The 14,585-nt window shown below is 33.6% G+C and overlaps 2 protein-coding genes and 1 long non-coding RNA gene across 11 annotated transcripts in view; 1 reads left to right on the top strand and 2 right to left on the bottom strand.

The window, feature by feature from the left end:
- The window catches only part of LOC133527369 (uncharacterized), a 274,455-nt gene that overhangs the window by 165,423 nt on the left and 94,447 nt on the right, over nucleotides 1–14,585 (top strand). The gene's annotated exons all lie outside the window — the stretch shown is intronic.
- The window catches only part of LOC133527359 (high affinity cAMP-specific and IBMX-insensitive 3',5'-cyclic phosphodiesterase 8), a 311,161-nt gene that overhangs the window by 75,612 nt on the left and 220,964 nt on the right, over nucleotides 1–14,585 (bottom strand). For all 9 annotated transcript variants that reach the window (XM_061864311.1, XM_061864312.1, XM_061864317.1 and 6 more), the window contains one exon: nucleotides 13,978–14,183. In XM_061864311.1, coding sequence (XP_061720295.1) covers nucleotides 13,978–14,183 — 206 coding nt within the window. The remainder of the gene's footprint in view (nucleotides 1–13,977; nucleotides 14,184–14,585) is intronic.
- LOC133528013 (uncharacterized) lies at nucleotides 11,281–13,466 on the bottom strand. The gene is made up of 2 exons (XM_061865254.1): nucleotides 11,866–13,466; nucleotides 11,281–11,766 (listed from the first exon to the last, which is right to left on the bottom strand). The coding sequence occupies exons 1-2, from the start codon at nucleotides 11,869–11,871 to the stop codon at nucleotides 11,299–11,301; spliced, it is 474 nt and encodes a 157-aa protein (XP_061721238.1). The 5' UTR covers nucleotides 11,872–13,466; the 3' UTR covers nucleotides 11,281–11,298.

Here is a 14,585-nt window from a genome sequence, read left to right on the forward strand (position 1 = left end):
GTTTCTGTCGCGTTTCGCTAAACTTGTTAAAACATGAATTTATTGTGTTGCTGAGTGGGAGTAGGAGCTTAATATATAAGCAGCCCGACCACCCATTCCCAGCCATTCTACACCATTATCCATTTAAGTGTCAACTGTCAAGGTTATATTGGTGTGTGATACAGTTCTTATAATGGCATTCCAATTTTATCCTCGGTCGGGATTTACTTCAGATGAGATAGCGTGTTTTAATAAAGTTGTTATACTTCAAAAATTCCACAGATTTATAAGATTATGGTATATTGAAGGGGTTTTACCTAATTCATTTATTGAAGACTGGGATATAATACCTTATTATACACCTTGTAATGGTCATATGGAATCTTATCAGGATGTCTCATTTACATCTAACCCTGATGAAATAGATGGGGTTCTACCAATGCAAGCATATTGTTTGCATTGTAAAAAAGAATCTAGTTAGTATATTTTATAATGGTAATTGTGTGAATACTAATTTAATGATGTGTTAAATGAGTAAGTATAATAATTAGTTTTCTTTTTTCCTTTCACAGAACTTCACAAGTCGGAACCGGTATAAAAAGAAGACTTACGGTGGATCCAGGTATCGATATCCCATACAAGAAAAACCGTCAATCAACTAGTCGTGATCCATCCTCCTATGCACCACCTGAAGCATCTGATACGGATTTAAGTGCAATTAACAGCGATAAAACCGGTACGAAAAAAAGAACTGCAGCGGATCCGGTTAAAGATAGATCTTACAAGAAAAACTGCCCGTCAACCAGTCGTGACCTTTTCACCTCTGCATCACCTGAAGCACCTGATACCGATGTAAGTGCAATTAATAGTGATAAAATCGAATGTTCTGTGTGTCGTATATATGTTTCAAAAAAATTTTATGCAAACCATGTAAATAGCAACGGACACAAAAACAATGTCTTACATTCAGATTATGAACTAATTAATGTTCAGTTGATTGAAAGTGCTTTTAAAAATAGGGTTGCAACGTATAGGGTCGTCTCTAATAATAGTACTCTTGGTAATCTTGAAACCCCTGAAATATTTTTACAGGATAATAGAGAAAAAATACAGACATTGTGGAACCGTTCACTTACAAGTCATTGTAGCTTAAAAGTTAACTTCATTCTTTATGCAGATTTCTTTCAAGAAACAAAACAACTTACAAATACTTTTGATTTTCAATTAACTAACAATATCATTACCAGAAGCAGTGATAGCGATGAAATCTTTTTATCTCTCTTGAATGAAATGTTAATGAGATTATCAAATTTTGAAAAAAAGGATAGTGGCTGGAGTTTACAAAAAATTAATTATCTAGATGTGAATATAAACAAATATAATCCGTTGCATGGTTCATCATACATAAAATTACCGCGTGATATACACAATAAAAAGGCTATAATTAATGTTCAAAATAATGATTACGAATGTTTTCGATGGGCTGTACTGTCAGGTTTATATCCACCTCAAAGGAATAACCATGCAAATATTGTGGGCACATACATGAAACATAAGGATAAATTGAACTTTGGACAACTTTCTTTCCCAATGAAACTTACTGATATTCCTAAGTTTGAGACTCTGAATAGCTTGAGTATTAATGTTTTTGGATTGGAATACAAACCACAAAGCAAAAAACATGATGTTGTGGGTCCTTTGCACCTTTCAAAGTGTAAACAAACAAATCATTTGAACTTATTGTACATAACCGAAGGTAGCAGAGGACATTATTGTTGGATTCGTAACTTATCTCGATTAGTGTCTAATCAATTAAAAAGTAGAGATCATAGTGTTTTTATTTGCGATGGGTGTTTACTAAACTTTACATCAAACGAAAATTTAGAAAGCCACCAAAAAAATGGTTGTTTTCATGTGTGTACTAAATTGCCATCACAACAACACAAACAAAGAAATTGGTTTAATGAACTAGTTCCCTCTAACATGCTTACCTTCAAGAATTATGAACGTAAGTTACGAATCCCCTACGTTGTATATGCTGATTTCGAAGCATTTTTAAATCCGATTCCACATTCTAATAATTTCGATAAAACTACATCTTCAACCACTAATATTCAAAAACATGAAGTCTATAGTTATGGATATTATGTTAAGTGCTCCTACAACGATAAATTATCTGTGTATAGGACCTATAAGGGTGAAAACTGTGCTCGTACCTTCATGGATTCGTTAAAAAAGGATTTACAACGAATTTGTTGCAAAAACACGTTTGTAAAAACCCCTCAACCCTTGACTGAAGATAACAAAGTAAATATTGCACAAAGTAGTCATTGTTATATTTGTGAAAAAAAATTAAACGGGGAACAGGTAATTTATTACCACTGGCAAACGGGACTTTATGAAGGAGTCGTTCATTCACATTGTAACGAAAAATATAGGTCTCCTGACTTTGTACCCATATTTGTTCATAATTTGAGTAATTATGATAGCCATTTTATTATCCACGGGTTAGGTTTTGAGGAAGGTAAAATAGAAATTATCCCCCAAAACAAAGAAAAATACATATCATTTACAAAATCCATAAAAGTTAATAATCGTATAATGAAATTAAGGTTTGTTGATTCTTTGAAATTCATGGCTAGTAGTCTTGATAAGTTGACTAAAGATTTAAAACCCGAACAGTTTTACGATCTGAAATTGAATTTTCCTAGTGGGGCAGATTTTAAACGGCTGATACGTAAGGGTATATATCCATACGAATATATGAAATCGTTCGATTGTCTGAAATTAACATCTCTTCCTCAATTTAAAGAGTTTTATAATTCTTTGACCGGAAGTGACATCGAACAAAGTGATTACGAACATGCATTGGATGTATGGAACCATTTTAACTGCAAAAATATGGGTGAATATTCTGACTTATACTTGAAAACAGATGTTTTACTTTTAACTGATGTTTTCGAAAATTTTAGGAACGTTTGTATGAAAACATATGGGTTAGATCCGGCTCACTATTATACTGCTCCCGGTTTAAGTTGGGATGCAATGTTACGTGTAACAAAAATAGAATTAGAACTTTTGACAGAGGTTGATAAAATCACATTTATTTCAAAAAATATTCGCGGCGGTATTTCGCAATGCAGCAACAGATATGCAAAAGCGAATAACAAGTTTATGACGGAAACCGAATATGATCAAAATATACCGAGTTCCTTTCTAATGTTTTTCGATGCCAATAACCTTTATGGCTGGGCTATGTCACAACATCTTCCTACGGGTAAATTTGAATGGGTGGATGTGGATACCCATTTTGATATTCCAGATGATGCTGATCATGGTTTTATCCTGGAGGTTGACTTAGAATATCCATTTGAGTTTCATGACGCTCATTCTGATTTACCTTTCTGTCCAGAAAATGTGATATTAGGTGACTCAAAAGAAAAAAAGCTAATAGCTCATTTAAACAAAAAATGTAACTATGTAATTCATTATAGAAACTTAAAGCAATGTTTAAAAAATGGATTAAAGCTAGTAAAAATTCACAAAATATTGCGATTTGAACAATCTGCTTGGATGAAGTGCTATATAGACCTAAATACTCACATGCGAATGCATGCAACTTCTGTATTTGAGAAAGATTTTTATAAATTAATGAACAATGCGGTGTATGGAAAAACAATGGAGAACGTTTTGAAACGTGTTGATGTCAGATTAACAAATCACTGGGAAAATAATGGAAATTCTCTAGGAGTTCAGTCTTTAATAGCCAAACCTGAATTTCATAGTATATCAATATTTTCTGAAAATCTTGCAGCTGTTCAGTTAAAACAAACGGAAGTATTTTATAACAAACCAATATATCTTGGTTTTTGTGTTTTAGATTTATCTAAAACCCTGATGTATAGTTTTCATTATGAATATATGAAACAGAAATATCAGGGGGAAAAATTAAAACTACTTTACACCGATACCGATAGTTTAGTTTACCAAATATTTACTGAAAATGTTTACGAAGATATTAGATCAGATCTTGACACATATTTTGACACATCTGATTACCCCATTAACAATCAGTATGGCTTACCTTTAGTAAACAACATGAAATTGGGTTATTTCAAAGATGAACTAAAAGGGAAAATTTTCAAAGAATTTATAGGTCTTCGATCAAAAATGTATGCCATGGATATTCAGAATGAAAACAAACTTATAGTTAAAGCCAAAGGAGTCAACAAATCCGTTACCAGTAAAATGAAACTTGAAGAGTATAAGAAATGTTTATATTCAAAATCCACTCAACTGAATACAATGTTGAGATTTAAAACTATAAAACACATAATATACACACAAAGAATTCATAAAATATCACTGTCTGCTAATGATACGAAAAGGTATTTAATTGAAAACTCAACAGACACCCTGGCATGGGGTCATCATCGCATTCCTAATCACTAAGCACAAGTAGTTTTCTAACGATACACAGAACAATAAATAATTTTATCATTATTTTTGTACATAGTTGCTTTTATTTTTATTTTATAATCGTTAATAAATGTATATTTTGTAATCGTAACTTAAAAAAACTGTATTTATAACTTTAATGTATTTTTTTTTTCCTTTTTTTTTTTTTAGGATATAATTGAAATTCCTAGCTCCTTTATAATAGTGCCCTACAACGACGAAGAGAAAGTTGTATCGTAATTTTTTATTTTGTGATTTTATTTTTATTATTTTACAGTCGTTATTGTCGTCTCACTTATGATATTTGTTTGTAAGAATATTTTGTTTGATATTCCTTGTAAGCAATAAAAAAAAAAAGTTTTTTTGTTTATAGTGAAAAAAAAAAAACGTGTATGTGTATTCTTCTTGGTTCTTTATTTTTCCGAAGTGATAGTAAAATTAGATTATAATGACAATATTATTATATAATCTCAAAAATAAAAACTTTTATAAGTAATAATTGATTTATATTATTTTCTTGTGATCCCTCATCGGCAAGTAACCTTCGTGGTTTAGTTTAAAATACCTGAATTAAATGAAATATGTCACTTCAATTTTATTTCTCGTGACATCAGCACATGCACACTTTAAACTGGTCAGAAATGATTCATTTTTACCATCCTTTTACCACTATTGTAGCTGGTCCTAGTGGATGTGGTAAAACTAAATTTGTCACAAGTTTTTTGGAAAATTCAAACGAAATATGTAATGTTGAGTTTGACGAAATTATTTGGTGCTATGATGAAATGCAACCTGTATACAATTTAGAAAATGTTAATTATAATCAAGGAATACCCGACATATCTATGTTTGATGGTCAAAAACCTAAACTGCTTATAATAGATGATTTAATGAGGGAATCAGATGGACGAATTGTCGATATTTTTACGAAAGGCAGTCACCACAGAAACTTGAGCGTGTTTTATATCACACAAAATATATTTCATCAAGGTAAAGGTCAACGTGATATGTCTTTGAATACAAGTTATTTAGTGTTCTTTAAAAACCCTAGAGATAAAACACAAATACGTTATTTGGCTCGTCAAGTTTACCCAGAAAATTCAAAGTTCGTGGACGAAGCTTACAAGGATGCTACTAAACACGCCCACGGCTATCTCATGATTGATCTAAAACAAAATACAGATGACATGTGCCGTTTTAAAACTAAAATATTCCCGTTTGATGGTCATTGCACGGTGTATATCCCAAAGAAAGGTTTTAAATACAACAAGGATCATCAAGTTTTAGTCAGTTCTAAATGATGCATTCAAGGGTAAGCACCTATAAACATTTACTAAAAGCACTTCAGTTACTTAAACCGAAATATCGCACAGCTTTACTTAAATCGTGTGATGAAGAGGAGATCAATATCATTTGTGAATGTATCTATAATGTTCTAAATGGGAAAATTCCTTTAGATAACAAAGTAAAATCCAAACTCAAAAAATATAAGGATATATTACGAAAATTAGTTTCAAAAGGCAAGAACAAGCTTAGAAAAACTATTATTATTCAGAAAGGGGGTGCATTTTTACCAATTATTTTAGGTGCAGTTTTAAGTGCTTTGGTAAATTCCTTATCTTAAACACAATGGAGAATACAAAGAAAATGTTGTTAGTAGAACCAGAATTAATTGAAAGACTTAAAAGAAGTGACAACCAGGTGGAAAATTCAACATCTCGTCTAGATGGCGAAATGCATAAAATTCTTAGAAGGAAAATAAATGATCGAGAAAAGTGGGCTTTATATTCTCAAGCACTACAACGATATTTACATTTTGCTGAAACAGACCGAAGACCATTTAAAATACCAATAGAGATGGATGAAGTTAACCACCTTAGCGATAAGATCTACAACTTTGCTTCGGAATCCAATAAAAAGGAGAATGACGTCCAAAAGGATGAAAATGTTCGTATTGAGAAATCATTTACTGAAAACTTGAGCGGAAATTTGAATTTACCTGAGCCTGAAACGAATGTTTTTGCTACACCTCCTGGTGGATCAAAGTTTAATTTACCTAAACAATATTCTCCATCTTATATTATAGATGTTATACCTAAATCTTACAAGACAAAAACACAGACGCTACTACAAAATATTATTTTGAATAAACCTAAAATTTGGTGGAAGGAGAACGGTGAAGTAGTTATAAACAGTCAGACTATACGAAACAGTAATATTCTCGATTTGGTAGGTGATGTGGTTAGACCGCTTAAACGCCCAAAACCAGTCGGTTGGGAAGATTTCGCTAGTATGTTAAATGAGATAAAAGTGCCAACGTCATGTATTGGTAACCCAACAAATTTGGAATTTATTAATAAACTCCATTCAGCAGAACCTCGCACTTCGCAGGCTTCTATTAGCGCTCAAAACTTATCAATAACAGAAAAAAACGCATCTACTCCTCTATCTACTAAGCCAAAAACGAGATCTCATAAGAAATTAGAGTGGGAAAAATGGACTCCTTATTAGACATAAATAGAATATACTACGATGTATCAAATCCAGCTGGGTATAGTAGTTTAAATAATCTGATAAAGGAAATGAAAGGTTATATGAATAGAGAGGAAGTGAAAAAATGGTTGCAGTCCCAAGAAGCGTACACTCTACATAAACCTGTTCATAAACGTTTTTCGCGTAACAAATACATCCTGTCTAACTACAATGAACTATGGCAAGCTGACCTAAGTGATATGCGTACCTATAGTGAATACAACGATGGGTATAAATATATTCTTTGTGTTATTGATGTATTTAGTAAATATGCTTTTGCAAGAGTAATGAAAAAGAAGGATTCTGAAACGGTTAAAACATGTTTTGAAAGCATATTTACGGAAGCAAATGCAACTCCTAGACACATTCAATCTGATAAGGGTACAGAATTTGTTTCAAAGACAGTAAGAGCTTATTTTAAAAGCAAGAATATAAATTATTATACTACCAATAATCCAGATATTAAGGCTAGCATAGTTGAAAGATTTCAAAGAACTCTTAAAACAAAAATGTGGCGTTATTTCACTCATAATAACACTTACAATTACACTAATATATTACAAGATCTTCTTTATTCATATAACCATAGCTATCATTCCAGCATAAAAATGCGTCCAGTTGATGTTAACTTTGGTAATATAAGAACTGTTTGGTGTAACTTATACGAACGAAAAAATTATACACGACCTTTATTAGGAAAGGCAAGGCTAAATGTAGGTGATCATGTAAGGATAACAAAATATAAACATATATTTCAAAAGGGTTATGAAACTAATTGGAGTGATGAAATATTTGTGATTGCATCCGTTATTAATAGGTATCCGTGGGTTGTTTATACTTTAAAAGATTTAGAAGGGGAACCTATAATTGGTACATTTTATTCTAAAGAATTACAAAAAGTAACTCATCACCCCTCCATCAAGTATAAAATCGATAAAATAATACGCTCGCGGCGTATTGGCGGCAGAAAGGAGGTGTTCGTGAAGTGGCGAGGTTATCCCAATAAATTCAATTCCTGGATACCGTCATCTAGCTTAGAAACATTATGAGTGAAAACAGTTTTTACTTAACTTTGTTGAGTAATAGCTCATCTGATTATTACAATGATAATACCACTGCCCATTTTTTAACAAAATTACCTAAAACTATTAAATTAGAAGGAGAATGGGTCGTTGGCTTAGTAGAATTTCAATACCCTTGTTCCATGTATAATGTTCAAGATCTTGAAAATATAATTTATATTAAAAAAAAAGTAAAAGGACATGCGGGCAAGACAGATAAAATTGTTGATATGAAAACTCATATACCAGCGACTTCATATGACAATATTGATCATTTTCTTAATGCATTCAATGAAAATCCACTGTTAAAGAATAAAGCTAGATTCAAATATGATCAAATCTCGAAAATGGTGTCAGCGGTAGCAATGGATAAAGAAATTATGTCAATTACAACAACTCCCATATTAAGTCTGCAGTTAGGCTTTGCACCGAGATCAAATTTAAAAGACATCTCAATGGGAAAACATCCAGCCAATTTATACTTAGGTTTACCCTCACAAATGTTCGTTTATACTGATATCATTCATCCACAAGTAGTGGGAGATGTTATAACAGCATTACTAAGAATAATACCATTAGATCCAACTAAGTTTATCTATGGTGCTTACAAAACACATATTTTCTCACCTGCTCACTATGTACCCGTATTACGAAGAGAATTTGATACTATAGAAATAGATATAAGATCAACTACCGGAGCTAGAATACCATTCCAGTTTGGGTCTTCTTGCGTGAAACTACACTTCCAACGAATAAAATGAATTATAAAAGATCATCTATCTCCTGTCCATATGAACATTACTATTCACATCAAGCTGGCACTGGTATCGGAATTGTATATAAAGGGGTTCCATTTCAACGAGGACATGGAATTGGAAGTTTTTTGGGTGGTCTTTTTAGGTCTGTGCTACCATTATTATCTAGTGGTTTTAAAACAGTGGGAAAAGAAACTTTAGATGCAGGGATCGGCCTTTTATCCGATATGGTAAACTCACGACCAATGGATAGTTCGATTAGATCTAGGTTTAAAGAAGCAAGTGCCAACTTAAAAAGAAAAGCAGATGAAAAAATTGATTCATTGATGTCGGGGTCTGGGTATAAAATGTCTACAAAAAGACGTGAACCGTTCATTAACTTAAAAGCATCGCGACGAAGAGGAGCTAAAAAACAAAAGAAAAATAATATTGAAGATATATTTTCAAACTAAAAAATGTCATTCTTACATAGTCATTCATGTGAGTGCGCCAAATCTGAGTTAGACTTATTTGCTCTACCATCAACTCAAACCAGCATTGAAAGTGGTCAGTGGATTCATTATAAACCAATTTCATCACTAAGTGATGATGGCCCTATCGAGTTTCAAGTTCCCGGGTCGGGCGATGATTACATTGATCTATCACATACTTTGTTGCTTATAAAGGCCAAAATATTGAATCAGGATGGAACGAAAATAAAAGCTGACGCAGACGTTGCCCCAGTTAATAATTGGTTACATTCCCTTTTTAGCCAGCTAGACATCTATTTAAATCAGAAGCTCATATCACCTCCAAACAATACATATGCTTACCGAGCCTATATGGAAAATCTGCTTAATTATGGTTCAGGAGCCAAAAAATCTCATTTGACTTGTGGATTGTGGTATGAAGATACCCCCAACTACATGGACAGTGTTGACTCGAATAACAAAGGATTTCACGAAAGAATGGAGTTTGTCAAAGAAAGCAATGAAGTTGAAATGATCGGACACTTGCATGGTGACATATTTAACCAAGAGAAATTTCTTATTAATGGTATGGAAATGCGAATAAAATTAGTCCGTTCGAAAGAAGCATTTAATTTAATTTGTCATAAGGATGGTAAATTTAAAGTACAAATAACAGATGCCAGTATCATTATCAGAAGAGCGAGAATAAATCCGAGTGTTTTGTTAGCCCATCAAAAAGTATTAGCAACAACAACTGCCAAATACCCGATAACAAGAGCGGAAGTTAAAGTTATAACATTACCCGCAGGTATACAGGGTAAAACGTTGGATAATATATTTCTCGGGCAAGTTCCTAAAAGATGTATTATTGGATTTGTTTCAAACTCTGGGTTTAACGGTAATTTAGCTATAAATCCATTCAATTTCCAACATTATCATATGAATTCATTTAGTTTGTATGTAGATGGTCACGAAATTCCTTCTAAAACATTACAACCCTCATTTAACTCTTCAGGTTTAATAGCCACTGCTTATCATACTTTGTTTTCTGGTACTGGTATTCATTTCCATAATGAAGGTAATGCTATAAGCAGATCCAACTATATGGGTGGTTATTCTTTATTATGTTTTGATTTGACTCCTGATTTATCTGCTAGTTCAACTTCACACTGGAATCTTGTTAGACATGGAAGTGTTAGAATCGAAGTTCGTTTTGATTCAGCTTTAAATAGCACTATAAACTGTGTTGTGTATGCTGAATTTGATAACATAATTGAAATAAATAAAAATCGCGATGTCACTGTAGATTATAACAGTTAGTAATTAAATAAATACAATGTATTCACACAATTTTTATCATTACCCCTTCAACGTTGGTTGTAAAATCATCAGTAGTCAACATATACATTTTGTTTGATATGGATTCGAATGAAATACAACTGGGTATGAATAAAATAAACCAAAGGTTTAAGTCAAATGTTTTTCCTGCAAATCGCATTCCTGTTTGGATCAATTTACCTGCTTTTATTATTAGCAATTTGGACCCCGATTCTAAACCTGGGTCTCATTGGATCGCAATTTACATTGATGTGAACGGATATGGTGAATACTTTGACTCTTTTGGCCGAAAGCCTACTGGTTATCATAAGTTATTTCTAAAAAGAAATGCTAAAAGGTGGTTTCATAACCATAAATCACTTCAAAATTATTTTACCTCAGTTTGTGGGGAATATTGTTTAGTTTATCTTTATTTTAAGTATCAAGGGAAAAAAATGTCTCAATTTCTAAATTTGTTTTCTGATAATACTTTGAGTAATGATCTAGTATTAAGAAATATGTTTAAACAAATCTTTGTGAAATAAAAGAATATGTACAATGAAATTATGTGTTTTATTTATAAAAAATATATATGTTACACAAAAAGTTCGATATACACAGTATTACAATTAAGACACTTAAAATAAGTTTGAAGCTAAACGTTAACTAAAACTATTTTAAACAATACAATATTTGAAAAACTTATTTTAGACCTAAGATTATGAAATTAAACAAAGCACTTTAACACTATTTATTTTCAGTTCCTAAACAATATTTAACACACTTAGGCTTTGCCGATAACTCTTTTGTGATGTTGTAAATGACATCACGAGCACTTTGTTCATGCGTGTCCCCTTCTCCGACGGTGTAGTATCTAACACGAAGATCGCAGTGTTTCCAATGCTCCAATGGCGAAACATTTTTAATTTTTTCCATGTCGTATACCTCTATTTTGATCAGATGTGAGGCATATGCCCCATCGTCTTGTCCAGATGTAAGGTATGCGACACCGTCTTCCGTCATTTTGGCGACCGTGGAAGATTTCTTGTAGACTTTCGGCTTCTTCTTGGACTTTTCGAAAAACACGTCGATGTTATTGGATGGTCGCTTCTTTGCTATGGCCTGCTTGACTTTGAAAGCAAGCGTCCCTTCCTCATCGCTCGCTTCGTCTTCGTGTTCATTGAAGTAGTAGTTCTTGAAGGTATTCTCGGTAAACTGAAATAATAATATCAATTAAAATTACACACAAACATACACACAAGAGTTAAACATGATAATTAAACAATTATAGAGTAACACAATTTAATTACTTACATCCATGATCACAAGTGATAATCAAAACTTCAATGTGTAGAAACCAAGAGCTCTTAACTGAACTGGTGGTCTAAAGATACTATATAATTCACCCTCAGCAGCGGCCTTTTTATATGAATTTGTGTTTAAAAAAAACCTCAGGCACGCTAGTGGGAACAGAGGACCACCTAGGAAGAGACACGTTTTAACAGGATTTTGAAAGTCACTACCCCATCTATCTAACTGGTATAAACAGGAATGCAATAAATTATAGCACTAAATAACGGAAACTTTGTTTACATATACCTACAAGTTGAAACCTGACCTAAAGACGGCCATGTTAACTGTCTATCAATAATTAGCAGTCAATTTCTCACATATACCAAACTTATTTACGAGTGGATAAAAAATCAAGACAACACAAATGTCTCGATCAATAATAATCTGGAATCAATAAAATTTAAGACAAAAACTGCTAACATATAGGTAAATATGTAAAATATTTGGGATGAAATCATCACCCATTATGTATATATACAATAGTTTAGGTATAATTCCTATCGTAAATACACATTATTGATTTCTTCAAAGGTTTGAAAGAGACAGCAACGTGCGAGTGCAAATCCTAACGTAACAGAGGTGGCTATATAAAAAACCCTATTGAATAAAAATAGTATAGGTATGATACCTAGTCGTAAGTACATACAGAGTAAGTAAGTATGTAATTGTATATAAATAAATGGGCGTTGCAAACAATACAGGTTTGAAAGAGACAGCATGAAAATCGTTGCACGTTAAGGGCCTATATAAAAGAAATACCTAATCTTAAGTACATAAGAAAAGGAAGTAAATATGTAATTATATATAAACAGGCGTTGCAACCAATATTGTTCTCGCAACGTAACAGAGGTGGCTATATAAAAAAACCCAATTGAATAAAAATAGTATAGGTATGATACCTAGTCGTAAGTACATACAGAGTAAGTAAGTATGTAATTGTATATAAATAAATGGGCGTTGCAAACAATACAGGTTTGAAAGAGACAGCATGCAAATCGTGGCACGTTAAGGGCCCATATAAAAAAAATACCTAATGTTAAGTACATAAGGAGGAAGTAAATATGTAATTATATATAAATAGGCGTTGCAACCAATATTGTTTTCTCAAAGAGCTGTACAGTTTGAAGGAGGCGACATGCAAAATCGTAACGTAATAGGTGTTCACATAAAAAAACCTATGTAATATAAATAGGTCAGGTAAAATACTTATTCCTAAGTAGATATGGAGTAAGTAAATATGTAATAATTATTAAATTAATTAATTGTTGCAAACACGTACAGAATAAATAAGATCGGAGTGAGACCGCAGGCAGTAACAATAGCATGTCGCCGAGTCGTGGTAACAATAGAGACAATAGAAAGGGCCGGCGAGGGTTTTATGGTAGAGTCGACGAGCGTGTATTGTTTATGTAGCGGAGTGCAGAAGTGATAGAAGGAGACTCCGGGCACTGTCGGGACCTATCGCAATCGATCCAAATGGGGCCCTATTTGTTTTTTTTTTTTTTTTTTTTTTTTTTTTTTTTTTTTTTTTTTTTTTTTTTTTTTTTTAGGTCGGGCAGACTGGGATCAGGGGTGGGACACCTGGTGGGCGAGGGGCGGAGCTAAAGGGGGGGGCGTGAAACCATGGGGCAGAACCGGCGCTTCTATACTACTAATATAAAACCTCTAACTCGCCGCCAGCAGGCAGTGTGCCCAGCAGGCTGGCCGCATTTCCGCGTTGAATGGCGATGCTAATTCTTTGGGCAAAATACTGACCAGCCCTTGGTCATCCGTGGCATCCTCGAAACATGACGTCAAATCCTTATATGTATAAGCGCCGGGCGTTGAGCCTCCATGGCCGTAATTTTTCAACCCCAAAAGGCTCAAATATGTAGCCACTATCGAGTCGAGCTATGCTATGTCAAGCTATGTTATCCTCAGCCGTTGAAGCCACATGACCAGCACCAGTGCTGGTGCCCGGTAAGTGTAAGACTTAACATAATTTAACTAGTAAAAAAAGATCATTAAGAATTGTTAGTTGCCTATAGGCGGGCTACTTGATGATGATACTAGATATTCTTTTTTAAAACTAACCTGGCGAGATTCGCAGCATCAAGCGCCTGCGGTTGCCGCGCGTCAACCACGGCGACATGCGGCAGCCGCGCATCGCCGTCGCGCCGCAGTGCGTCGAGCGCCTCGCGCGCCGTGCGCACTGCGCGCGCCTCGCCACCGGCGCGTGCTGCCGCCGCGCACGCTGCTGCGCACACGCGGGATGCACGGTCCGGGAACACGCATAGCAGCTGAACAGGGAATAGTATATGTTTAATAAAGATAAACGCGCAAAACTAAGCTTAGATGTCACTGCAATTGTTAAAATAGACCAATTTCTCGTTTATGGGGTTCAGAACACGTAGGTCATGGAGGTAGGTAATAAAAATCCCTCAAAATATATTGTTATGATTTTTTTTCACTGTTACACATTTGTATCATGTATTGCGAACAAAAATTAAAACAAATGGTGCAAAATATTTTTTTGGGGTTCCAGTTGGAATTGGAACCATTGTAATATTTATAATCTGTGGGTTTTTATTCGGGTCATTGTAAAGAAGAGAAAAAAGTTTAATTTAAAATATTATGTTTAAATTATATTCGGATTATTCCAAATCATTTCTGAATATCGAGTAATTAATTATGAAGGTCGT

Source organism: Cydia pomonella, chromosome 18 (assembly GCF_033807575.1).
Source record: "Cydia pomonella isolate Wapato2018A chromosome 18, ilCydPomo1, whole genome shotgun sequence".
NCBI classification, from domain to species: Eukaryota; Metazoa; Arthropoda; class Insecta; order Lepidoptera; family Tortricidae; genus Cydia; species Cydia pomonella.